The following is a 25,747-nucleotide window of genomic DNA, read 5'->3' as shown; positions in this document are numbered from 1 at the left end:
TCACCAATGGATCCTCTGCAGTGAATGGGTGCCGTCAGAATGAGAGTCCAAACAGCTGATAAAAACATCACGACAATCCACAAGTAATCCATATTATTGTATTGTTTCTGTTTGTAAATGTGAATGTGACTGTCTGTACTTCATCACGACTACAATGACTGTTACCATGAAGGCAAACAAGTCCTACAAACTTGTGGTGCACAAGAAGGGCTTTGGAGGGAGCGGTGAGAATGTTCTTAACGTTTAAAAACTGAAGTAGTTTTAGTTTATGACACTGGCACTTTGCGCGCATCTCAACACTCACTCTTTCTCCACAGATGATGAGTTGATGATGAACCCTAAAGTCTTTCCTCAGGTTAAACTGGGGGATATTGTTGAGATTGCACATCCAAATGATGAGTACAGGTGAGAGGAGATTTATATATATATATATATATATATATATATGTGTGTGTGTGTGTATATACTTGAAATAAAATATATTTCATAATTTACACAATAGTTAGATATTATATATGTATTTATTATAATAAATTATAATAACTTATTAACCATTTTTATTTTCATTTTCTAATGAAACCTAAAACAAAAAAATATATAAAAACTATATAGACAACATGAACTACATATTAAAAAATAATATTAATATAATTTCAGGTCAATCTCAAAAATATGTGTGCAGATATGTCACATTTCATCCTATAAAAATCATGATTTAATAAAATAAAAATGTTACATCACAATCTAACATGAAATGTTTTAAAACGTGTGTGTGTGTGTGTGTATATATATATATATGGATATTCATATACTTGTAATAAAATATTTAAATAAAATCAACTTATTTAAAGGGGTCATATGATGCGATTTCAAGTTTTCCCTTCTCTTTGGAGGTGTCTGTCACACGACTCTGTTGCCCTTTCGGCTTGAGCTGATGGTAAAACTAACGACATTATTAACTGTCTTGATATTTACTTTGAAAGCTGAAGCTGCGATTATGGTAAGGGGCGTTACATTTCCGACGCGTGCTTGCAGTGTTCGGCCAATCACAATGCACTGGGTCAGCTGGCCAATCAGAGCAGACTATGCTTGTCAAAGGAGGGGGCTTTGTTGAAAACGACGTGTTTGAGAGAGGCGGGGCATAGAGCACCTACAATAATGTACAGTATTTGAAAAATAATGTGTTTTTTGAACATTAAAGCGTCAACATATTCTGTTACACCAAATACACAAAATAATGATCTTTAAAATAGCATCATATGACCCCTTTAACAATTTGAATTTGAATTTGAATGTTTTTTAACTAAATCTAAAACCAAAATAAAACTTAATGCAAACTGTATATACTACATAAACTACATATTTAAAAAGAAAAACTAATAAAAATGACAAAAACATACAACAAAATTACTAAAACCTTAACTAAAATAATAAAGAAAACAAAATGTCAAAATAAAAACTAATTCAAAATATGTGACCCTGGACCACAAAACCAGTCATAAGGGTACATTTTTTGAAAGATTTTAAATTTATACATCATCTGAAAGATGAATAAATATTTGGCCGAGATACAACTATTTTAAAATCTGGAATCTGAGGGTGCAAACAAATCTAAATACTGAGAAAATCGCCTTTAAAGTTGTCCAAATTAAGTTCTTAGCAATGCATATTACTAATAAAAAAAATACGTTTTGATATATTTACGATAGGAAATTTACAAAATATCTTCATGGAACATGATCTTTACTTAATATCCTAATGATTTTTTGGCATAAAAGAAAAATCAATAATATTGACCCATACAATGTTATTTTGGCTATTGCTAAAAATATACCCCAGCGACTTAAGACTGGTTTTGTTATTAATATTAATAAAACAACACTGTTGTTTTGTATATTATACATTATTGTATATTGCCTGGCATATTGGTAGCACTTTATTTTACAGTCCTGTTCTGCATGTACATGTACATACTATGTGCTTTTTATAACAATTATAATAACTGGGTAATAGCTAGGTACTAACCCTGAACCTACCCCTAAACCTATCCTTGACCCATGTAGTTACCTTGTAATACCCAATACTTTATTGGGTAAGTACACTGTAAGTAAAATGAAGTGTATATTTATATATGCATTGATAATATTTGTATGTTTACAATGTCTTTGTCTTAGTCCTCTGCTGCTGCAGGTCAAGAGTTTGAAAGAAGACCTGCAGAAAGGTGAGTTTAAATTAGCGCTTCATTTTCTGTACTAGTAACTATTAATCGGCTATATCTCTGTGTGAATTTTCTCTTTTTCCGTTAACAGAAACTATCAGTGTAGATCAGACAGTGGCTCAGGCCTTCAAGCTTCGTGCCTACCAGGACGTCATCATCAATATTGTGGACCCAAAGGTATTTTATACAGAAATACTGTTTATTGCTAGTCCTACTATTTAATTTACACACCATATTCACAATATAGCACAGCCTCTCGTACCTCATTACCTAAATTCTCCATTGAAATTTAACAGGATGTGACTTTGGATCTGGTGGAGCTCACCTTTAAAGATCAGTATATTGGACGAGGAGACATGTGGAGACTGAAGAAGAGCTTAGTGAGTAGATTAGATTCAAATCTGCATGGGATGTTCATTTTTGATGCCTTGCAATGATCTTTATGTCTCCATGATGTTCTTTCAGGTGAGCACGTGTGCGTATGTGACACAGAAAGTAGAGTTTGCAGGGATCAGGTAACAACATCCATTATTACAGGCTGTCTGGAATACTTGATTCTGATTGGTCAGTTTAAGTATTTTACAGTCAGAAGTATGTGTATAATGACCTATATCAAAGGTTTTGGTCAGTTTTTTTTTTCATATTTTTGAATGAAATTAATACTTTTATTCAGCAAGGATGCTTTAAATTGATCAAAAGTGACAGTAAAGACATTAAAAAATGTTAAAATGTTTTAAAATATTTAAAGTAAATGCTGTTCTATCAGTTTCTACAAAAATATGAAGCAGCACAACTGTTTTCAACACTTATAATAAGAAATGTTTCTTCAAATCAGCATATCGGAATGATTTCTGAAGGATCATGTGACACTGAAGACTGTAGTAATGATGCTGAAAATTCAGCTTTACATCACAGGAATAAATTACACTTTAAAAAATATTCAAATAGAAAACAGTTATTTTAAATTGTAATGATATTTTTACTGTTTTTACTGTACTTTTTAAATCAAATAAAGGCAGTCTTGGTGAGCATAAGAGAAAGCATTTACAAATCTTACCGAACCCAAACTTTTCAACAGTAGTGTATGTCTAACCAAAAAAATTGTTTTATCATGGTTTCAGGGCCCAGGCCAGTGAATTGTGGGTAAAAGGAGAGAAGGTCACTTGTGGCTACATTAGTAAAGATACAAGGGTGAGAATTTCTCTTTGGAAATTCAATTTGTTTTACTATCCATCACTATAAATTTTTTCACATGTTTTCTCCACCTAGGTGTTGTTTCGCTCCACCTCTGCGATGGTTTATATATTCATTCAGATGAGCTGTGAGATGTGGGACTTTGATATCTATGGTAAAGAGACAATTTAAAAACTTTTTTAAATCATTATCTATATTTGAAGAGTAAATCTGTTATTTCAGGTGATTTCAGCTGCTGACTTCATTCACAGGTGATCTTTACTTTGAGAAAGCTGTCAATGGTTTCCTTTCGGATCTGTTTGCCAAATGGAAAGTGAGTGTTAACCTTATCATTGACCAATTGTAACGTTATCTGCACGATATAGCTGAATATGATTATGTTCTTTGGCATTGTGGGATTGTCTTTGTTAAAATGTAGCCACTTTTCTAGGAGAAGAATTGCAGCCATGAGGTTACAGTGGTGCTGTTCTCTCGTACCTTCTACTCTGCCAAATCACTGGGTAAATGTTTCATATTTAAAATGAGATAAAATAATGCTTGGGTTGTATGATTTGAATAATAATAATTATTAGTATGTGTCTTTCGTCATGTAGAAGAGTTCCCAGAGATCCAAAGAGCGTCAGTTCGACAAGACCATGAGGGATGTTATTATGAGGATTTCTACAGGTCCAGAAGTTCACTAAGCATTAAGACTGGCAGCTTAGTACTGGTTTAAGCAGCAGTCCTTATTTTCATTCTCTTGCAGGGTGGTGGCCCAGAATGAAAGGCGTGATGAGTGGATGTCTCTGCTTATCACTATTAAAAAGCTCTTCATACAGTATCCTGTGCTGGTGCGTCTTAAAGGAGCAGGTGCGTATGCAGTTTTGTGTGATTTGTTAAATCAAATGAAAAATTGTGTGTTTGATTGGTCCAGACGCTACATATATATACACACTTCTGTAAGATAACTATGATAAGATTTTTTTGAAAGAAGGCTGCATTTATTTGATAAAAAAAGTTATATTGTGAAATATTATTACAATTAAAGGGGACATAACACAGTTTCTGCTAATCTCATGTTAATCTTGAGTACCTATAGAGTAGTATTGCATCCTTCATATCTCCTTCATAAGCCTTTAGTTTTATCAGATTTATAAAAGACAGATACAGCTGTACCGCTTCTCTCCGAAAACAGTAGAGCTCCTGGAGGCGTGTCGTGGGCGGAGCTAAAGAGTCACGAGCACGCGCAGCTTTTGCTGAACGATCGTCTGCCAGCTGTGACATCGACATAAATAAAACAGCAACAAAACTTTATTGACTTAAATTTACTATGGCTAGCGAGTTAATGAATGAAGCACGTTGATGCTCATGCTCTCGCTCTGGTTGATGTGTGCGCGCGCTCTTCCTGGAGAAGGAATCCCGCCCTTTTTGATGTCATACAGGGCCATACTCAACAAAAAACTTTCTAAAACTTATTTGAACCCTGAAGGAGTGTATTTGGCACAGAAATACGCCATCATACGTCCAACTTGCTTTTTTGAAACTTTGGCCATGTTTAGCATAAGAATCCAACTCTTTAGTAGTGTAAATAAGTCAGAATGCATTAAATAGCATTAGACCTCCCCTTTAAAATAACTGTTTTCTATTGTAATATATTTTAAAATTTAATTTATTCCTGTGATGTAAAGCTGATTTTTCAGCGTCATTACTAGTCTTCAGTGTCACATAATCCTTCAGAAAGTTTTATATATATATATACACTTCATATTGTAGTGTTTTGAAAATAGAATATTCTTTAGAAAATGTAAATTTTTTTGTTTTAGTTTTTGAAAATGCCATTATTGCAAGTGTGAGAGTCTTAGATTGACATACACATTTTGTTAATGTCTCAATATTGCAGATGAATTCCTGTGCGGGAACAATTCCACTGCTGCTCAGTGTCGTTGCAGACATCCTGGCATCCAGTTTATTGGGTGAGGGGACTGTGACGATTTGTTAATCTAATGAATAACTGATTTGTTAAATCAAATGAAAAATTGTGTGTTTGATTGGTCCAGACGCTACATATATATACACACTTCTGTAAGATAACTATGATAAGATTTTTTTGAAAGAAGGCTGCATTTATTTGATAAAAAAAGTTATATTGTGAAATATTATTACAATTAAAGGGGACATAACACAGTTTCTGCTAATCTCATGTTAATCTTGAGTACCTATAGAGTAGTATTGCATCCTTCATATCTCCTTCATAAGCCTTTAGTTTTATCAGATTTATAAAAGACAGATACAGCTGTACCGCTTCTCTCCGAAAACAGTAGAGCTCCTGGAGGCGTGTCGTGGGCGGAGCTAAAGAGTCACGAGCACGCGCAGCTTTTGCTGAACGATCGTCTGCCAGCTGTGACATCGACATAAATAAAACAGCAACAAAACTTTATTGACTTAAATTTACTATGGCTAGCGAGTTAATGAATGAAGCACGTTGATGCTCATGCTCTCGCTCTGGTTGATGTGTGCGCGCGCTCTTCCTGGAGAAGGAATCCCGCCCTTTTTGATGTCATACAGGGCCATACTCAACAAAAAACTTTCTAAAACTTATTTGAACCCTGAAGGAGTGTATTTGGCACAGAAATACGCCATCATACGTCCAACTTGCTTTTTTGAAACTTTGGCCATGTTTAGCATAAGAATCCAACTCTTTAGTAGTGTAAATAAGTCAGAATGCATTAAATAGCATTAGACCTCCCCTTTAAAATAACTGTTTTCTATTGTAATATATTTTAAAATTTAATTTATTCCTGTGATGTAAAGCTGATTTTTCAGCGTCATTACTAGTCTTCAGTGTCACATAATCCTTCAGAAAGTTTTATATATATATATACACTTCATATTGTAGTGTTTTGAAAATAGAATATTCTTTAGAAAATGTAAATTTTTTTGTTTTAGTTTTTGAAAATGCCATTATTGCAAGTGTGAGAGTCTTAGATTGACATACACATTTTGTTAATGTCTCAATATTGCAGATGAATTCCTGTGCGGGAACAATTCCACTGCTGCTCAGGGAAATTATCTGGAAGCTATCAACTTGTCTTTCAATGGTTTGTATTTGTGTATTTGGTCTATAGTCCCACAGCACTTCAGTAGAGCTGTTTGTCCTGATATCAGTGTCCTGTTTTGTCTCTTTCAGTCTTTGATAAGCACTACATCAACCGTAACTTTGATCGTACGGGTCAGATGTCAGTGGTCATTACTCCAGGAGTGGGTGTGTTCGAAGTGGACCGCTTGCTCATGATCCTCACCAAACAGCGAATGATTGACAACGGTCAGTGAGTGTGCTGTACATTCACTGTTTGTATTGTAGCACAGTGTGCTGGACGCTAATGGTATCTTCCTAACAGGCATCGGTGTAGATCTGGTATGCATGGGAGAGCAGCCCCTCCACGCTGTTCCACTCTTCAAGGTTGGTAAAGACCATATTAGGTTTGGCATTTGAGCATGAAATAAGATCTGAATGTTTTAATACTTCTAAAGGGGGTGAATTATTATTTTTTATATCATTTTATTAGTTACATAACCGTACAGTGCACGGAGACTCTAGAATTGGCGATGACTACAACCTGCCTCACTGGATCAACCACAGGTGAAATTTGAGAGTTATTGCTACCGACTGCTAGGTGGTTGCTAGGGTGTACTAACTGCCCAGTACACCCTAGCAACCACCTAGCAGTCGGTAGCAAGTTAGAAGAGCCCACTCTTAATTCTCAGTCATATAGGGATGGGTTTGTCCTTTTATCAAAAGATTGATTGCTAAAAATAATGCAACATCACTCATGTTCATTGCACAAGCAGTATAAATTATCCAGCAAGTTGTTTTGTGCATTAAATAGGGCTATATAAATAAAATAGATCCACAATACTGCTAATTAACCTTTGAGTAATTTCTGATATTTATCCTACATCTAGATAAGCATTGTGTCTGTCATCTGTTTTACTATAGATAAATAAATTACTTTTGTATATTAAAATATACCTCTCAGAGCAATAATAATAATACAATTTATTAAAACTTTATTATTATTATTATTATTATTATTTTAACAGATATCATTTGATTCATACTGTGTACAAATTCTTTGTGCAGCACCTTATTTGACAAATAATAAAAATGCAGTGTTTTGCTGTAAATTAATTGTTATATTTATAAACTGATTTTAATTATATATATATATATATATATATGTGTGTGTGTGTGTGTGTTTGTGTGTGTGTGCTTACTCTATGGAGTTTACTTGTAAGCAAGTTATGTTTGCATTTTTGAAGTATAACAAACATGTGGAATGCATTTCCTTCCCAATTATTGGTATGAAATGAATATTGTAATAATATTTTTGGCCATATCAGCCAGCCCTAAAAAAAACAAAAAACATTAATAGGTTAATGCAGGTGAGCTCACTGTAATAAATATGAATTCTACAGCTTTTACACATCAAAGAGCCAGAACTCATGCAGCTGTTTTACACCACGGATCAAGCTGGCTGGAAAAAAGGTTAGAAATATTACACTTTAACTTACAACACCTTGTGACTTTGTAACATTTTTATTATGAGAACAACTTAATGTTTGTAAAACTGCTAATGAAGCTGCTGTCACTCTGATGCCTTTTCATTTTAAGGCTCATGCTGAGAAAGCTACAAGCAACAAAGAACATTGTAAGTAGGTTTTATATTTTAGTTCAAGTTTATATAAGGGTTTGCTGTGATCTGACTTGAGCTGGATTTGTCTTTCTCAGCTCTTGGTGCACCAAAAGATGCTGAGAACAGCCTTCCGATCCAGGTGGACTATGATGCGTACGATGCTCAGGTCTTCAGGCTTCCTGGACCTTCCAGATCCCAGAGGTCCACCAACTTCAGGTACGTTAAACAAATAAAAATCCTGTCATAATTTAAAATTTTTTGGGTGAGCCATTACTTAAATTGTGACTGTAGTGTTACAAATCTTCTTTCTTTGAGCTTCTGGATGGGAAGACACTTCACGTTAGGATTAGTGATGCACCAAAATTAACCAAAAATATTTGGCTAAAAATTAATTGAATACATTTTTGGTGGGCCGAAATCATTGAAGGAAATGGTGACATTTATTTAGTGTGTGTTTTGATAATATGCATTTTGACAGTATGGCAGTCTCCATTTCATATGGACACTAGGGCTGGGTTGACAATATTGATTTCTTGATTTAAATAGATATTTATTTTGATGAATCTTTTAGTCTGTGCTGTTTTCAGTTTACATATGAACAAAACTTCACTAAAAATTATTTGCAGCATCCCTCTCATCCAATAGTCACAATAAGCTTTGTGCTTTGTTACTTTTGATATGAAACAAAGTCTCAACTTTTTAAAATCCTGTGAATTTTATAATGAAATTCAAACAATAAATACAGTTTTAGCACTCTTTATTGTAGCGTGACAGAAAAATTTAGTGCCTCAGTTCAAGCGACACATGAATAAACATCAGAAGGTATGTTGAATCTACGAGACTATGGCAAGTGTGAGTGCAGATGAACTTATATATCTTGTTTAATTGATAGTGGGAGGAGTCACGATCAGCTGAGTGTCAGCTGATGGCTGGCTGTCACGCCGTGGTCTGCCTGAACTACGCTTGAGCTCCATTCAGTCGCTCAAACTACATTTAGCTTCTGATCATGTGTGTCAGGTCGAGTCGGGAGAGGGAGTCAGCCAGCAGGAAAAGTTGGGGCTCAACGGATGTTGGTGGAGGTGTAGTGGGCAGCTCTCCCCCAACCAGGCCTACAGGACCAGAAGAACAGAGGAGCCTGGCATCAGATGACAGTTTGAGCCACATCTCCAACATCCTCCTCATCCCGCGCCCGGCTCAGGGCCAATACGAGGTCAGCAGCTCCCTGGGGTACACCAGCTGCACAAGAGGTACAGAATCCATCAATGAATAATTGATTTGTTAAATCAAATGAAAAATGGTGTGTCTGATTGGTCCAGACGCTACAGAGTGCACCTGTGTTTTGCTGTAGACAGAAACATCTGGTTGACGTTTGCTGCTTCTCGTCTGTCTCATTGTTGCAGAATTGCTAGAAAAGATGGTAGAATCACAGAGGGACTCCAGTGCTCCGGGCCGCTTCACTGTGGGAAGCGCTGAGTCCACTCTGCACATACGGCCGGGCGGTTACACGCCCCAGAGGGCTCTCATCAACCCGTTCGCCCCCTCACGCATGCCAATGAAACTCACCTCCAACCGCCGCCGCTGGATGCACACATTTCCTGTGGGTAAGTGATACACATGAAATGCATGCTTCTGATCCGTCAGTCTGCATTCTGTGGTCAAATATTTTGCATAATGACAGTGCTGGGTAGTAACCAATTACATGTAATCTGAACTGCATAATCATATTTCAAAAGATGATATTACATTTTTAAATATTCTTAATCAGACTAGTTACTTTTTTATTGATTACATGATTACATATTATTCACATGACATGCAGGTAAAACGAGTGTAAATTTTCATATTTTTTTTTTTATTGTTGTAATTTTAAAAAGATGTATTTATTAATTAAAAAATTTTATGATTTAATTAAATATTATCTTTTAAATATTATTTTTTAAATATGATTTAACTCCCTGCAGTTCCTTCTCAAACTCCAGTTTGGGAAACTTTGACGTAATATAAAGTTTTACTACAATTCATTTGTTAATAATAACAAATGGAATATATTTTCTTTCTCTTAGTATTTTTATATCAATATGGTACAAGAGTATCCTATTTAAATCAATGTGATAAATGAGTTAGGCCAAATTAATCTAAAAGTAACCAAAAAGTAGTCAGATTATGTTACCTGAAAGGTGTAATGTAATGGATTATGGTACTAACCACAATTTTTGTCATGTAATTTGCAATCAGTAACGGACTACATTTTGTAAGTAGCTTAATCTACCCAGCACTGCATAATGACCGCTAAACTAGAGTCTGTTCTCTACATAATTTTTATATAATATTGTGTGGATGTTCAAGGTCCTTCTGGAGAGGCAATCCAGATCCACCATCAGACGCGACAGAACATGGCAGAGCTGCAGGTTAGTGAGCAGAGAGACCCGGCTCGTACCTCTGCTGAGCTGCTAGAACTGGCCTATCACGAAGCTACGGGAAGGTCAGTCACGCACACATGAGTAAGAGGTTATTTGGAAAGGGAAAATGTACCAGTGTAATAAAGTTAGAGACTAAAGATGGTGTAAATGTGTGTGTTTTAGCAAGCGGACAGTATCCCGTCATGCAGGAGAGAATGGACTGTATATCACTGGAGTTCCTGATAATGTCTCTGGAAGCCCAGCTAGTAGCAACAGCACTGGTGCATTATTTTCTCTTATATAACCTACTGTTACACAGAAGACCCTGAAAATGATATTTAGACTGTTTATGAATGACAGAGTAACTCTTAAGAGATGATTCTTTGTAGCGAATCAGAAATAGATAGCAAGTGTAGTCTGATTTCATTGTCAAATGTCATTATTTACTCAACCTCAAGTTATTCTAAACCTGTATTAGTTTCTTTTTTCTGCTGAACACAAAAGATGATATTTTGAAGAATGCTGGTAACAGTAACCATTGACTTCTATATTATGGAAAAAAAAATACTATGGAAGTCAATGGCTACCATCAAATGTTTGTTGTCTTCTTTTGTGCTTAACAGAAGAAAAGAAATTCATACAAGTTTGGATCTTTGAGTGAAATATCCCCTTAATGCCATCGTCAAGAAACCAGAATCATTAGAGAGAAATCAGAATTCTTTGCTATTTCCATTCCTACATGACATTCATGAAAATAATGTTTTTTTTAGCAACATCATATGAACCCTTTAAGTATGACCAGTGAATACTTCTTAGGGCCACTCTGTCATGTTTTTTTCCCTCTCATTTCTATTATTACATTGTCTGGTCATCAAATGACTGTTCTCTCCGAAACTAGACTTTATATTCTTATATTCTAGAGTTTATATTCTTGTTACTGCTCTTGCTTTTATAGGAACATCAGTGAACCGTGGTTCCTTTGAGGATTACTCCAGTCCAGATCCGAGTGAGTTCTTCCCCATCATTGAAGATACTCAAAAACATCTCCAGTATCCATTCACTTCCACATGAAAATTTACCCCATATATATATATACCCTCAGAAATATACATTTGTTAGCTGCAATTACTTAAATACATTCATATTTCAAAGCGAAGGGGGTTTGGGCAGGAAATCTGGGATCTATTGTGGAATGATTTAAGTTATTTAAGTCTTTGCTCTTATCTTTTGATTTTGGCACTTTGGTTTAGGAACCTCAAATTGGGTGTCCACAAGGAAATTACTATCCTTTATCTTTGAATAAGGTTGTTTGGGTATCTTGAGCCAGTGCGGTAGATCATATAAATAGAGTTGAGTGGCTGTGTTGTTTATGGGTGAAAGTTTGATGAGCGAAAAGGTGGTCCACAACCTCTGAGGGAATTCACTATACAGTTGCGCCATCGAGCGTTTGTTATTGCCTGAATCTTATTCACACACCATCCGCAGTTTAACAGAATTGAATATTTGTTCATTAGGGTGTAAAAGGTGTAGGATAAGCTAGCAAGCTAATCGGCTAAGTGATATTCAGAAATAAGAATTGAACATTTGTTCCATTACGGTTTCTTAGGTGTAGGCTAAACTAACACGTTAATTGGCTAGTCATATTCACAAATAAGAATTGAATATTTGTTCCATTAGGATATAAAACGTGTAGGCTAAGTTAGCACGCCAATCGTCTAAGTGATATTCAGAAATAAGAATTGAACATTTGATCCATTAGGGTTTCTTGGGTGTAGGCTAAGCTAACACGTTAATTGGCTAGTCATATTCACAAATAAGAATTGAATATTTGTTTCATTAGGGTGTAAAAGGTGTAGACTAAGCTAGCTCGCTAATCGGCTAGTGATATTAACAAATAAGAATTGAACACTTGTTTCATTACGGTGTAAAAGGTGTAGGCTAAGCTAGAATGTTAATTAGCTATTAATGTTCACAAATAAGAATTGAATATTTATTCCATTAGAGTATAAAGGGTGTAGGTTAAGCTAGCACAGTAATCGGCTAAGTGATATTCAGAAATAAGAATTGAACATTTGATCCATTAGGGTTTCTTGGGTGTAGTCTAAGTTAACACGTTAATTGGCTAGTCATATTCACAAATAAGAATTGAATATTTGTTCCATTAGGGTGTAAAAAGGTGTAGGCTAAGCTAGCACGCTAATCAGCTTGTCATATTCACACAAAAAAAATCATATTTATTCTGTTAGGGTGTAAAAGGTGTAGGCTAAGCTAGCACGCTAATCGGCTAGTGATATTAACAAATAAGAATTGAACACTTGTTTCATTACGGTGTAAAAGGTGTAGGCTAAGCTAGCATGTTAATTGGCTGTTAATATTCACAAATAAGAATTTAATATTTATTCCATTAGAGTATAAAGAGTGTAGGTTAAACTAGCACAGTAATCGGCTAGTGATATTCAAAAATAAGAATGAAACGCTTGTTTGAGTAGGGTGTAGGCTAAGCTAGCACGCTAATTAGCTAGTGATATATTTACAAATAAGATGCATCTAGCATATATAGCCGACAGGAAAACGGTGGTAATAACTGAATCAGCTGTTAAAACTGCAACTAAACATTTCTAGCAATGGGCGCAAATCATTCAGTGAATTTCACCTCAGATTTTTATGGGATTTCTGGCTTTCTCTCTGTACCATCTTTCCCCAGGGATTCCACTATTTCCAAAATTCCCCTTTTTCTCTAATCAACTATCAAACTTCAATTCCCTTCCACTCATGAGCTTTGTAACCCTCAATAAAATCACCAATCACGATTATGTAAAATCACACTGCCGCACTCAGATTCTCACGCATGCCTTGACTGAATGCTATGAGTACTGGTCGTCTTTTCTGCCAAACGTGTGTTTGTACAGAAGTTCACACTTATTACTCATCAGTGATGTCACGATGCTCACAGTGCCTTTAGTGCATGTTAATATTGCACGTAGTGTTCACTGTAATTTCAGTTCAATTACAACAATGATGGTAACACATTCCTTTTTCTTTTCCCACATTCTCTTTCTCCTTGTTCTGCGTGTTGGTATGTGTCTGTCTGCCTGAAACTGTTCACCCTCTCCTCTTCTGTCTCTTTCTCTCTCAATCTGTCTGCTAATTTTCAATCGGGCCTGACGTGTGAATGTGTATGAATGCGATCTGTTGCGTCCATGTGGTACGTGTGTCATGCGCTATGGGGTGCTGTGTGTGTGTGATGGGGGTGCCCCTGAAGTCCTGCTGCTATCTGCCCCTCCGACAGTGCCTAGTTTTTGCTGCACGGTCGGGGTGGACTGGAAGTCCCTCACCACTCCTGCCTGTCTCCCCCTCACGACCGATTACTTTCCCGACCGCCAAACCTTGCAGAATGACTACACAGAGGGCTGCTACGACCTGCTGCCACACACTGACCTGGAGAGGTACAAAGACAGGGATTGGGTGGTAAAGGTCAAAAAAGGGCTTTCATATTTTTTGTACTATATGTATGCACTATATACACTGCTTGGCCAAGAAAAAGTCACTGTTTGGATTTAAATAAGCAAATACTGAAGAGTCTTGGATCATTATTGCAATGATTAATATGTTTCTGGCATGTTATATGTTTGGCAACAATACTTTCAACCCTAACTGACATAGTGCATAGCTTTTTATTTCTTAAACGACCATATTGGAAGACATACTCGTGTAGATATTCCAGGATGACAATGTCAAGATTCACCAGGCTCGATTTGTCAAATAGTGGTTCAGTGAGCAGGAGGAATCATTTTCTTGTATGAATTGGCCACCACAGAGTCCTGACCTTAAACCTTTTGAAAGTCGTCAGGATGTGCTGCAGTCGATTTTATAGGGTGGTTTGACTCAAGATCTACAAAAGATATACAAGATATCTTTTTCTACATCTCAATTTATACCAGATCTCGGCCCAAAAATTAATGCAACATTTGATGGAAATAAATGTTGTGGGGATGTTGCATGACATTGTCAAAATGGTACCACAATGAAAGCACAATGTTATCAAAGCTAAAGGCTTGTTTTTTTTGGGGGGGGGGGACTTTTTTTTTTTGGACAGGCAGTGTAAAGTCAACTCCAGCACATCCCAAAAACTTGTGGGGTTAAGCTCAGGAATCTGTGGTGGCCAATCTCACAATTTGAGACTGATTAATCTTGGCATTGTCATCCTGGAATATGTACATGGGTACGTCTTCTGACATGGTTGTTTAAGAAGTGAAAAGCTACACACTACATCAGTTAGGGTTAAAAGAATTGTTGCCAAACATATAACACGCCAAAAACATATTAATCACTGCAATAATGAGCCAATACTAAAATCTTAAGTATTTGCTTATTTAAATCCAGTCAGTGACTTTTTTGGCCAGGCAGTGTATATATCGGCTATCGGCTGATGTAGAGTGCAACAGTTGGCTTCTAGGAGTAAAAATGTCATTCATTTTCTCCATAGACCAATTGATTTTAACTGTAGCTTTAAACCTCGAATACAGACCTACTGTGAGCTACGAGGTTGTTAATGGTATATGCTTTTGTTAAAGCCATCAGCCCCCATTATTTCATCTATTTAAATAATCATATTTGTTACTGTTAAACTGTTACTCATGATTCTACAAAGAAATCTCCACCAATCCAAGAACTGAAACAAGAAAATTACGCTAAAAGAACACTTTAGCACCTGCCTACTACCATGAAGCACTGAGAATGAGTCTGGCTAGAAAAATGCTAAATTCTCTCAAGTATTCTCAGACTTTTGAACCCACTGTAGATTTTATGTATATTGAAGATCTAAGTCCGATCTAAAATCTGTAGGCGTGACGATGAGTCCCCAGTGATGACGGCCCATCAGGTGTTTGAAGAGTTCATCTGTCAGCGACTGATGCAAGGCTACCAGATCATTGTACAGCCTAACAAGAAGCCACAGCCGGCTATAGCCCCGCCCCTCAGCAGCAGCCCCCTTTATTCCCGAGGTACATTCCCTACTGGACACCCCACAGCTCTGCATACTAGTTGGGATTTGAAAAATAGACTTGTCTTCTTGTTATAAATCACACTCCATTGTAATGCAGGTGAGAGATTTAAAGGTGTGCTTTTCAGGGCTGGTGTCTCGACGTAAACCAGAGGAGGAGGAGAGTGTTTACTGGCTCAGTATGGGAAGAACCTTTCATAAAGTCTGCCTTAAAGATAAGATCATTACTGTCACCCGCTATCTCCCAAAGTCAGTTTATGTTTTTAGTCATTCGGTTTCAATTTATGTCATTTGTTCTTCTAGAAATGCCCAAAAGTATGTTTTGTGTGTCTTTAGGTATCCCTATGAATCCACACAGATTCAGTACAGCTACAATCTGTGCCCTCCACATGCAGACGCCCACTTCCTTCCATTTTGGGTGGAGTTCAGCCACGAGCGGCTGGAGGAGTACAAATGGAACTACCTGGACCAGTACATCTGCTCTGCCGGCTCAGAGGACTTCAGGCAAGTGGCTTTACTAGCACCACGGCTCTGAGAAAAAATCTACATAGGCAGATGCCCATAAAAACCCATTCCTCTCTCTTCCCCAGTCTTATTGACTCTCTGAAGTTCTGGCGTACACGCTTCTTGCTGCTGCCAGCGGGTGGAGCCAGGCGAGTGGCGGATGGTGAGGGTCACTGGGACGTGTATGGGGAGGGAATGGGGGCAGGACGGGATGGCACTGGGGACTGGTCTCTTTTGGATGGATTTATCCGCTTTTTGGAAGGCCTGAACAGGATTCGTCGCCGTCACCGATCTGATCGAATTATCCGCGTAAGTGCACAGCTAACAGGATAAGCATAAATTAGTCATTAAAGGGATAGAACCACTCATCAGGGTGATACAATAACAATTGCTCTGTTTATTACAGAAAGGAGCTACCATTAAAGGCTTGCAGGTGACAGGAGCTCTCTCATCCTACAATCCAGAGCCTATAGCACCCCCTGTGGGCAAAAAGGGCACCTCTGCCCTCTCTGCACTCCTGGAGCTGGATCAGACACAGAAGTGAGTTGTGCAGGCAGATATCGGCAAACCAAACAAAATAAAATACCACAGTGCTACATCAATGGGAAGCAAGTGTTTGTGCATGCCAGGAACAATGCGATTTTTTGAGACTTTTATCTAGTGCCGCATATGGTAAGGTTTTTATAAAATACCAGAGATTCCAGGCTTTTTTCTAATGCTGGTGAGATGTCTTTGATCTGCATTTTTTTTTTGGACAGGCAGTGTAAAGTCAACTCCAGCACATCCCAAAAACTTGTGGGGTTAAGCTCAGGAATCTGTGGTGGCCAATCTCACAATTTGAGACTGATTAATCTTGGCATTGTCATCCTGGAATATGTACATGGGTACGTCTTCTGACATGGTTGTTTAAGAAGTGAAAAGCTACACACTACATCAGTTAGGGTTAAAAGAATTGTTGCCAAACATATAACACGCCAAAAACATATTAATCACTGCAATAATGAGCCAATACTAAAATCTTAAGTATTTGCTTATTTAAATCCAGTCAGTGACTTTTTTGGCCAGGCAGTGTATATATCGGCTATCGGCTGATGTAGAGTGCAACAGTTGGCTTCTAGGAGTAAAAATGTCATTCATTTTCTCCATAGACCAATTGATTTTAACTGTAGCTTTAAACCTCGAATACAGACCTACTGTGAGCTACGAGGTTGTTAATGGTATATGCTTTTGTTAAAGCCATCAGCCCCCATTATTTCATCTATTTAAATAATCATATTTGTTACTGTTAAACTGTTACTCATGATTCTACAAAGAAATCTCCACCAATCCAAGAACTGAAACAAGAAAATTACGCTAAAAGAACACTTTAGCACCTGCCTACTACCATGAAGCACTGAGAATGAGTCTGGCTAGAAAAATGCTAAATTCTCTCAAGTATTCTCAGACTTTTGAACCCACTGTAGATTTTATGTATATTGAAGATCTAAGTCCGATCTAAAATCTGTAGGCGTGACGATGAGTCCCCAGTGATGACGGCCCATCAGGTGTTTGAAGAGTTCATCTGTCAGCGACTGATGCAAGGCTACCAGATCATTGTACAGCCTAACAAGAAGCCACAGCCGGCTATAGCCCCGCCCCTCAGCAGCAGCCCCCTTTATTCCCGAGGTACATTCCCTACTGGACACCCCACAGCTCTGCATACTAGTTGGGATTTGAAAAATAGACTTGTCTTCTTGTTATAAATCACACTCCATTGTAATGCAGGTGAGAGATTTAAAGGTGTGCTTTTCAGGGCTGGTGTCTCGACGTAAACCAGAGGAGGAGGAGAGTGTTTACTGGCTCAGTATGGGAAGAACCTTTCATAAAGTCTGCCTTAAAGATAAGATCATTACTGTCACCCGCTATCTCCCAAAGTCAGTTTATGTTTTTAGTCATTCGGTTTCAATTTATGTCATTTGTTCTTCTAGAAATGCCCAAAAGTATGTTTTGTGTGTCTTTAGGTATCCCTATGAATCCACACAGATTCAGTACAGCTACAATCTGTGCCCTCCACATGCAGACGCCCACTTCCTTCCATTTTGGGTGGAGTTCAGCCACGAGCGGCTGGAGGAGTACAAATGGAACTACCTGGACCAGTACATCTGCTCTGCCGGCTCAGAGGACTTCAGGCAAGTGGCTTTACTAGCACCACGGCTCTGAGAAAAAATCTACATAGGCAGATGCCCATAAAAACCCATTCCTCTCTCTTCCCCAGTCTTATTGACTCTCTGAAGTTCTGGCGTACACGCTTCTTGCTGCTGCCAGCGGGTGGAGCCAGGCGAGTGGCGGATGGTGAGGGTCACTGGGACGTGTATGGGGAGGGAATGGGGGCAGGACGGGATGGCACTGGGGACTGGTCTCTTTTGGATGGATTTATCCGCTTTTTGGAAGGCCTGAACAGGATTCGTCGCCGTCACCGATCTGATCGAATTATCCGTGTGAGTGCACAGCAACAGGATAAGCACAAATGAGTCATTAAAGGGATTAAACCACCCACCATGGTGATACAATAACAGTTGCTCTGTTTATTACAGAAAGGAGCTACCATTAAAGGCTTGCAGGTGACAGGAGCTCTCTCATCCTACAATCCAGAGCCTATAGCACCCCCTGTGGGCAAAAAGGGCACCTCTGCCCTCTCTGCACTCCTGGAGCTGGATCAGACACAGAAGTGAGTTGTGCAGGCAGATATCGGGAAACCAAACAAAATAAAATACAGCAGTGCTACATCAATGTGAAACGATTGTGCGTGCCAGAAACAATGAGATTTGGACTTTTATCTAGTGCCGCATATGGAAAGGGTTTTATAAAATGCCAGAGATTCCAGGCTTTTTTCTAATGCTGGTGAGATGTCTTTGATCTGCAGGAGTTTTGAAGAGCAGCAGCTTGCTGCTCAGCATGGTGGGAAATCATGTGGACCTTTCAGTGAAGCTGCCAGCGTTGCCCTAACAACCACCTATGTCGATAGCCCCCGTAAGGTGAGAGCCCGAGGCAGACTGTCGAACGGACTGTGCTGTTGTCTAGTTCCTGGCTTCCTGTGTGTCTCTTTGCGCTTTTTGAGTGGGAAAGAGGGCTATTATATTTGTACAATGTGTATTGCTTGCTGGCTTATTGATATTTTTGTCTAATTTTCAACTTTGTCTGCTTGGTTTAAGGACTGATCACAGTATTTGTAACAGAATGTAAAAGTTGGTATAAAATGCAATTATTTAAAAATGGCACAATAATGTAATATTGGGGGGGGGGGTTAATATGTGATTAGTTGCATATTGTGTCATTTTTTTAGCAATTGACAGCCCTATTTTTCATTTAGTTTTTTTTTTTGTCTTCCTTTTGTCTCAGTATTAAATCATGGATATTATTTGCAGTGGGTTTATGTTTTCTTGCTCCTTCCTTGCCTCTTTTGATCTTTGCCTCTTCCTCTTCCATTACTGCCTTGTTCTAGCTCTGTTCCCTGGGGGTTATTTTCTCTCTTTCTGGTGTTTTCCTCTTAACATGCTGACAGGATGCTGCCTTCATTTTGGACTTTATTCGTAGTCCACGTTCCTCCTACATCTGTCACTCTCAGGTCAGTCACTGCCCTCTCTCTGCTCTGTGAGAGCCGTCTGTCTCTCGCAATGTGCGTGTGTGCATATAAATCATGTGTGCATGCCTGCGTACTTGACAAACCTCTTACTGGCATTAAAATGTGAAGGTTGTTGTTCATCTGGTGTTATCTGGTGTTTTTGTAGTCAGAGTGGTAATGAAGAGTCATTCCTGTTTGTCTGTGTACCCATACTCAATATAACATAAAATGTAAAAGCAATATTAGATTCACTTCATTTAACATCTTAACCACTATGAGTTCTGCTGTAGTGTTAGACTGCATCACTCCTGTTGGCCAATAAGAATGCATGTGCACTTTTCATTCAATCTCACTGCACATCCTGAGCTCATTTAGAGTACTGCTAATCTCACATAGCCAGATTTTTGTCTAGCGGCATACAGTAACTGTTCCACATTGCAGCTAATTCTGGCCAGGAGCAGATGGGAAGAGGCCATCTGACCAACAAGTAAAGCGAGTCTTCATATTTGGATTTTTCTTTTAATACGTAACATTTAGCCGCAGGTATATATAACATTTATGATACCACAGTAATGGACAAGCTTGCAATAAATTGGTAAATCATTTAAATAATGTCAAAGTGGTTTATGAAGAGAGATTATGAAGACAACATCAAATAAATTGGTAGAAAATTTGTGTAGACAAGTACCAGATATTGTCTATGTAAGATGCATTCCTGCTAGCCAACGGATGCAGATAGCATGAACATATTTCAATATTTTGCACCCCTTGTCAGTCCTATGTAGTGCTGCTTTTAGACTTGTTTGCATGGAGATTTATAGCTTCAAATGTGAGAGTTCCTGTGCATGAAGGTGTAAAGGAGCACTGCATTTCTAATGTTGTATCTGACACATTCGCACTGGGTTCCTCAGCTGCCAGCTGAACAGGTTCCAGCAAATCACATTGAGGGTGGGTTGTCGGACAAAGGAGGCAACCAACCAGGAGAGAGAACACCAGCTACATCCCAAGCCACAGGAGACCAAACCCTAGGCACTGGTGCAGAGACTAGGTAAGAGAATGCCTTACCTTATTCTGACTATCAGAACATGGCTTCGTATATTCAGATCAGAAAGTAATTTTTTCATATCGCGTCACAGCGCGCAGTCAGGCTCCAGTGGATTGAGTCTTTCCTCATCTTCCACACTAATGGAGATCCTGGAAGCCATTAAGCATCCCACGTGAGAGACTTTTAATTCTTAATTATTTATTAGTGTTCTATTATGTCACCCATGTGTGATATAAATTGACTTCCTGTGCTTGCAGCACTGGAGTGCAGCTTTTGCCAGAGCAGAGGGGCCTGCCTCCCAACTGCTTTGTCAGTGCTGAGGTTGTACATTGGCTGGTCAGCACTGTGGAGAATGTTGCCACACAGGGAATTGCAGTAGAAATCATGCAGGTAAAATTGAGAACATTGCAGAAGTCACAGTGGCTTGTGTTTGTATTTTAAATCTTGACTATCTCCATGACGCTCCTGTAGAAAATGCTGGATGAAGGTCTAATTATGCATGCCTCCGGTGATGCCATGCGGACGTTTGTTTATGGATTCTACCTCTACCGGATTGTTGACAAGGACAACGAAAAGGGTAAGAATTGACTTGACTTGACTGTCAAGATTACTTGGCTAGGGGTTGCCAAGTTTCTGCAGAGTAGGTTGCTGCTAGCCGTTCCTACTGTATCCAACTGTATCAAGGGAGATTCACACTCACAGTGATTTGCAAAGCAACTGGACTTCATTCATTTTCAATGAGAAGTTGCAATATCCGGTGTACACAAGACAGTGATCCACAGTGATCCGTAGTGACCTGCCACCTCATACAGTTGGATACTGCAGCAGAGAAGGATCGCCTACTAGAAACCAAGAGCACAGCGATACTACAACCTCCAGTGATTTTAATTGATATCAGTGTTCAGGTTGCAGATCCTGTGAGCATCACTGTCCGCAATCCCATTGTTATTACGACTGTGTCTTGGTGCTTCTACCCTTCATGAAAACAGAGCTCTATTCCCTGCAGCTCCTACGACTCAGCTGCCCCCAGCGGGAGCCAATGTATGGTCTGCAACAGCTATGGAGGACTTTGCCCTGTTTCAGAGGAAGTGGTTTGAGGTGGCCTTTGTTATGGAGGAACGTCGGCCTTGTGACTTACCTGCCTTCCTGCTGCCCTGGTTGCCCAGCCGGCCAGCCTCGTATGCAAGTAGGCAAAGCTCCTTCAGCCGCAGCTTCGGAGGACGCAGCCAAGCTGCTGCACTGCTAGGTACACACAGCCGGCTCTGACCCCAGAGCAGCCATGCTCCGCACCTTAAGGCAGTGCGCCACACTCCCTCCCCCGAAAGTTCTGGAAGACTAGTTGAGTGAATGAGTCACACAAAGTCGAATCATTTCTTTGCATATTACTAAAGCATTCAGATACCATCTATGCCATCTACTAGTCAACCCTACATCAATGTGCACTTGGAAACTTCCACAACTCAACTAACATATAAAGATCAACAACATCACTGAATGGCTGTATGCCACACTAAATTCTTCTCAGAAAACATCAAGCTAAGCTTTTGATCCAACCACTTTCATCAAGAAATTTTACTGATGCAAGTCTAATCATCTGACTTTGTGTGACTCTTCTCCATTCCGGGATTGCATGCTGTTGTAGATAAGTAGTCCACCTTTAGTTCATCCTGTTCATTCCCACAATGCCCAAATCATGTTGATGACATCAAGATTCTCTTTCTAACTGATCTAGACAGTGTTTGCAATTCTGCCATTAGCCATCAATTGGTGTGACCTATGACGGTACATACACTCTCCAAATGGCATGGTTTACATGTATTCTTCCCAGTCAGGGCACAAATTGCTTTGCAAGCTGTTCCAATCAGAGCATGGACTGATGCCCCAATACACCAATCAAAGCGCTGTGTTGGGTGGGCTATAATGATGTCTTGTACACCAGTAGTGCATGCTGTGGTGAAGTATTGGCTGTGGTCCAGTAGTGCTGTGGTATGGGTTCTTCCTGCTCTCCTCCATCTGTCCTGTTCCGGATTAATGATATTCCTGCATTGTTCCCAAACCTGAGCAAAGCTTTTCTGCCAACCCATTGCCTTTCTGACTTTGCTTATTGCACCAGTGCACTCAGCTTTCAGTGTTTTCCTCCCATAGAAGCTTCATACATCTTACTTGCCCTTAATACACTGCATGAAATGATTTTTGTTTCAGATGTCATGAACACTAACTGCCATAAACTCTTTTATCGCAATTACTCTCCATTGATTCATTAAAGGTCTTAATAACGCTATGCCTGACCTCTTTTTCATTTCATCCTTTTGGCAATTTCTTCTCTCTCTGTCTTTCTCGCTTTGTTTTTGCCCCTTCTCTCTCAGCTGCCACGGTTCCAGAGCAGAAAACAGTCACCTTGGACGTTGATGTGAACAATCGCAGTGATCGAACTGAATGGTGCAGTTGCTATTACCATGGCAACTTCTCCCTCAGCGCTGCCTTTGAAATCAAGCTACACTGGATGGCTGTTACTGCAGCCGTACTCTTTGAAATGGTAAGCATAGGATGAGCATAGTTTCAGAAATCCTGAATGAAGTGACGAGGTGCTGGATGACATTTTTAATACTATCGAGGACTAGCCGTACTCTTTGAAATGGTAAGCATAGGATGAGCATAGTTTCAAAAATCCTGAATGAAGTGACGAGGTGCTGGATGACATTTTTAATACTATCGAGGACCATCAAGCATAGTCAGCCAGATACATGTAGTTAACTTCTATGAACTAAGGGTGCAAACATAACATCTAAGGTTGAGACATAGTCCTGTAGCACTGGACTCTTCTTTTTCAGGTGCAAGGCTGGCACAGAAAGGCGGCATCTTGTGGATTCCTGCTTGTACCTGTGTTGGAGGTGCCCTTTGCTTTGTCATCGTACCTGTATGGTGACCCTCTCCGTGCTCAATTGTTTATCCCCTTAAATATCCAGTGCCTGCTAAAGGAGGGCTGTGATAACCTGTTTGAGGGTGAGGACAAAGTAACAGATTGAACGGTGTAATGGTTGTAGAAGTCTGAAAATCCACAAATTTAGTGAATACATTGGCTCTGTTTGGTGTTTGCACATTGCTAAGCTAACACTGTAATATCCTAGATACTCAGAGCACAAATATTAGGTAAATAGTCTGTTTTGGTATCTAATGACCTTTGAATATATTTATTTACATATAACATTTTTCTCCTTCATCCACCATCTTGGATGGATTCTTTCACAAAATTTGTCACAATATCTTGTGGAACTGCCTTTGTCTTTTTATGTTAAGTAAAAGTATGATATCCTCCATTATCGCACTGCTTTACTTGTTTAGGGTTTGAACCAGAGACATACTGGGACAGAATGCAGTTGTTTCAGGAGGCCATACTGTCCAGGTAAAGAGAGCATAGAATATTTTATTTCTCAAACTTAGGGTTGGTGATTTGAACACACTTGAGTCCATCTAGTTTACTTCTAGTACCTATTTATCAAGGTGTAATGGTCCTGTGTTTTTCCTCATTAAAACAAATTCCTTTTTTGTTGTTGAAGATTTGGCTTTGTTCAAGACAAGTTCTCAGCATCAGCTTTTAACTTTCCATCAGAGAACAAACCTCAATACATCCATGTAACAGGTATACGCTTTTATGAATGATATATACTATACTAGCTCTGCTTTTTTACTTTTGTCCATCTCTTCGTCTTGCTCTATCGCTATCACTTGGAAATGTTTATCTCTTTATCCAGGTACAGTTTTTCTTCAGCTGCCTTACTCAAAAAGGAAATACTCCAGTGGACAGCGGCGGCGCCGCAACTCCGCTACCTCCGCCAATCAGAACCTGTTTGGTTCTGAGGAGCGAGTTGGCTACAATTGGGCCTACAACACCATGCTGACCAAAGCCTGGAGGACTGGCGTGCTGGGGGATGAGAAACTGGCTGACCGCCTGCTGCGAGATTTCACAGACTTTTGTGCCAACAAGGATAATCGACTGGTGACCTACTGGGAAAGTTGTGTAGAGAAAATGAACGCAAGTGCCCCTTGAGAAAAGACAGTGGAGGAAAGGCAATAGATACTGTGTCAGAGAAAAAGACCTAATGTACTGCTGCTGTCATCTAATCAGAGAGAAATAAAGCAAACAGCCTCATAATCAAACATTCAAATGAATGAGTCATGTTTTCAGAGTGTCTGCACATGCACCTGCTATGTCTGAAGACATCACAGTTTTGACTGGGTTTGAGTAAACGGTATGTCGTCAGTAAATTGTACATAGGATCAATTTGTTAATTATTGCTAAGCCTCATCTTAAAGTGCCCCTATTATGCCTTTTCGATTATTACCTTTCATGCAGTGTGTCATGTAGCTGTATGTGAACATAAACTATCTGCAAAGTTGTGAAGCCGACAGTGCACAATAAATAAAGTTATTGTCTATCAAAAAAAAGAGTCGGCTCGCAATCGCCTAAACGAGTCGTCAGGAATTCGAATCTTATTCTGTTACGGCTCTACGTCACAAAGTAACACATTTGCATAATGTCCGCCCATGTTCTATGTCGCCGACTTGCCCGCCCACAAACAGTAAAATTTCCATGTGGTTAACATCATGTTGAGAAGACACTGTATCCTACGCTGTGAGTAAATTTGATTGATCACATCTTATAATTACCACAAACTTGTTAACACTTGACACTTACCACTGAGAAACGTCCTGCTCCAGTCGTGCTTGCGAATCAGTCTCTTGTCGATCAGCCAGTTCAACCGTTTCATCATCAGACTCCGGCTCGAATTGGTAAGGTACAATCGATACCATCTTGTATTGACAAGTCTCCAGGGCTGTCATTCAGTCATGGCAATGGGTGTTTCTTTTCCGACACGCGCTGTACGCGGTAGACCAATCCAGAGCCAATCTCTCTACGGCTCTGGACCAATCACAAAGGACTGCGCCATCTGACCAATCACAGCAGTGAGGGCTCACGGAAAGGAGGGGTTTAGAGAGACTGATTCTTTGAACTGCTTCACACAAGTCGTTTACGAATCATTTAGAAATTAGGTAAAATTAAATAAATTTTTTGAGAAAACTAACGTGTTTTTTGACCTTGCATGCATATA

At 39.0% G+C, this 25,747-nt stretch overlaps 1 protein-coding gene across 4 annotated transcripts; it reads left to right on the top strand.

Moving 5' to 3' along the window:
• The first annotated feature begins 113 nt into the window (after positions 1-113).
• LOC107713378 (DEP domain-containing protein 5-like) lies at positions 114-24,949 on the top strand. 4 transcript variants are annotated; one of them, XM_016518868.1, is made up of 42 exons: positions 114-224; positions 318-405; positions 2,175-2,221; positions 2,310-2,395; positions 2,515-2,598; positions 2,684-2,733; positions 3,340-3,409; positions 3,488-3,566; positions 3,664-3,725; positions 3,843-3,912; positions 4,006-4,078; positions 4,158-4,261; positions 6,415-6,489; positions 6,579-6,713; positions 6,790-6,851; positions 6,958-7,031; positions 7,868-7,937; positions 8,064-8,100; positions 8,181-8,301; positions 9,103-9,332; positions 9,486-9,686; positions 10,432-10,567; positions 10,668-10,765; positions 11,440-11,490; positions 13,774-13,930; positions 15,330-15,487; positions 15,615-15,735; positions 15,823-15,990; positions 16,077-16,299; positions 16,397-16,530; positions 18,893-19,004; positions 19,532-19,594; positions 20,503-20,639; positions 20,728-20,808; positions 20,894-21,026; positions 21,108-21,213; positions 21,643-21,882; positions 23,003-23,172; positions 23,468-23,639; positions 23,979-24,039; positions 24,194-24,276; positions 24,389-24,949. In XM_016518868.1, exons 1-42 carry the CDS (start codon positions 155-157, stop codon positions 24,682-24,684), a joined length of 4,788 nt encoding a protein of 1,595 aa, XP_016374354.1. In that variant the 5' UTR covers positions 114-154; the 3' UTR covers positions 24,685-24,949. The 4 variants fall into 4 exon arrangements, with proteins under 4 accessions (XP_016374354.1, XP_016374355.1, XP_016374353.1 ...); XM_016518869.1 differs by having other exon boundaries at positions 13,747-13,930; positions 21,643-21,822; XM_016518867.1 differs by having other exon boundaries at positions 13,747-13,930.
• Positions 24,950-25,747: the final 798 nt, after the last annotated feature.

Source organism: Sinocyclocheilus rhinocerous, unplaced genomic scaffold, assembly GCF_001515625.1.
Source record: "Sinocyclocheilus rhinocerous isolate Xijiao unplaced genomic scaffold, SAMN03320098_v1.1 scaffold688, whole genome shotgun sequence".
NCBI classification, from domain to species: Eukaryota; Metazoa; Chordata; class Actinopteri; order Cypriniformes; family Cyprinidae; genus Sinocyclocheilus; species Sinocyclocheilus rhinocerous.
Note: the sequence above shows the minus strand (reverse complement) of the source record. Positions and strands in the feature narration are given on the sequence as shown.

Coding starts and splice junctions, on each gene's coding strand:
- LOC107713378 (XM_016518867.1), top strand. CDS start 155: ATGACTGTTACCATGAAGGCAAACAAGTCCTACAAACTTGTGGTGCAC. Junction 7,938..8,063: donor TCAAGCTGGCTGGAAAAAAG/GTTAGAAATATT, acceptor TTTCATTTTAAG/GCTCATGCTGAGAAAGCTAC. Junction 19,005..19,531: donor ATGTCGATAGCCCCCGTAAG/GTGAGAGCCCGA, acceptor ACATGCTGACAG/GATGCTGCCTTCATTTTGGA.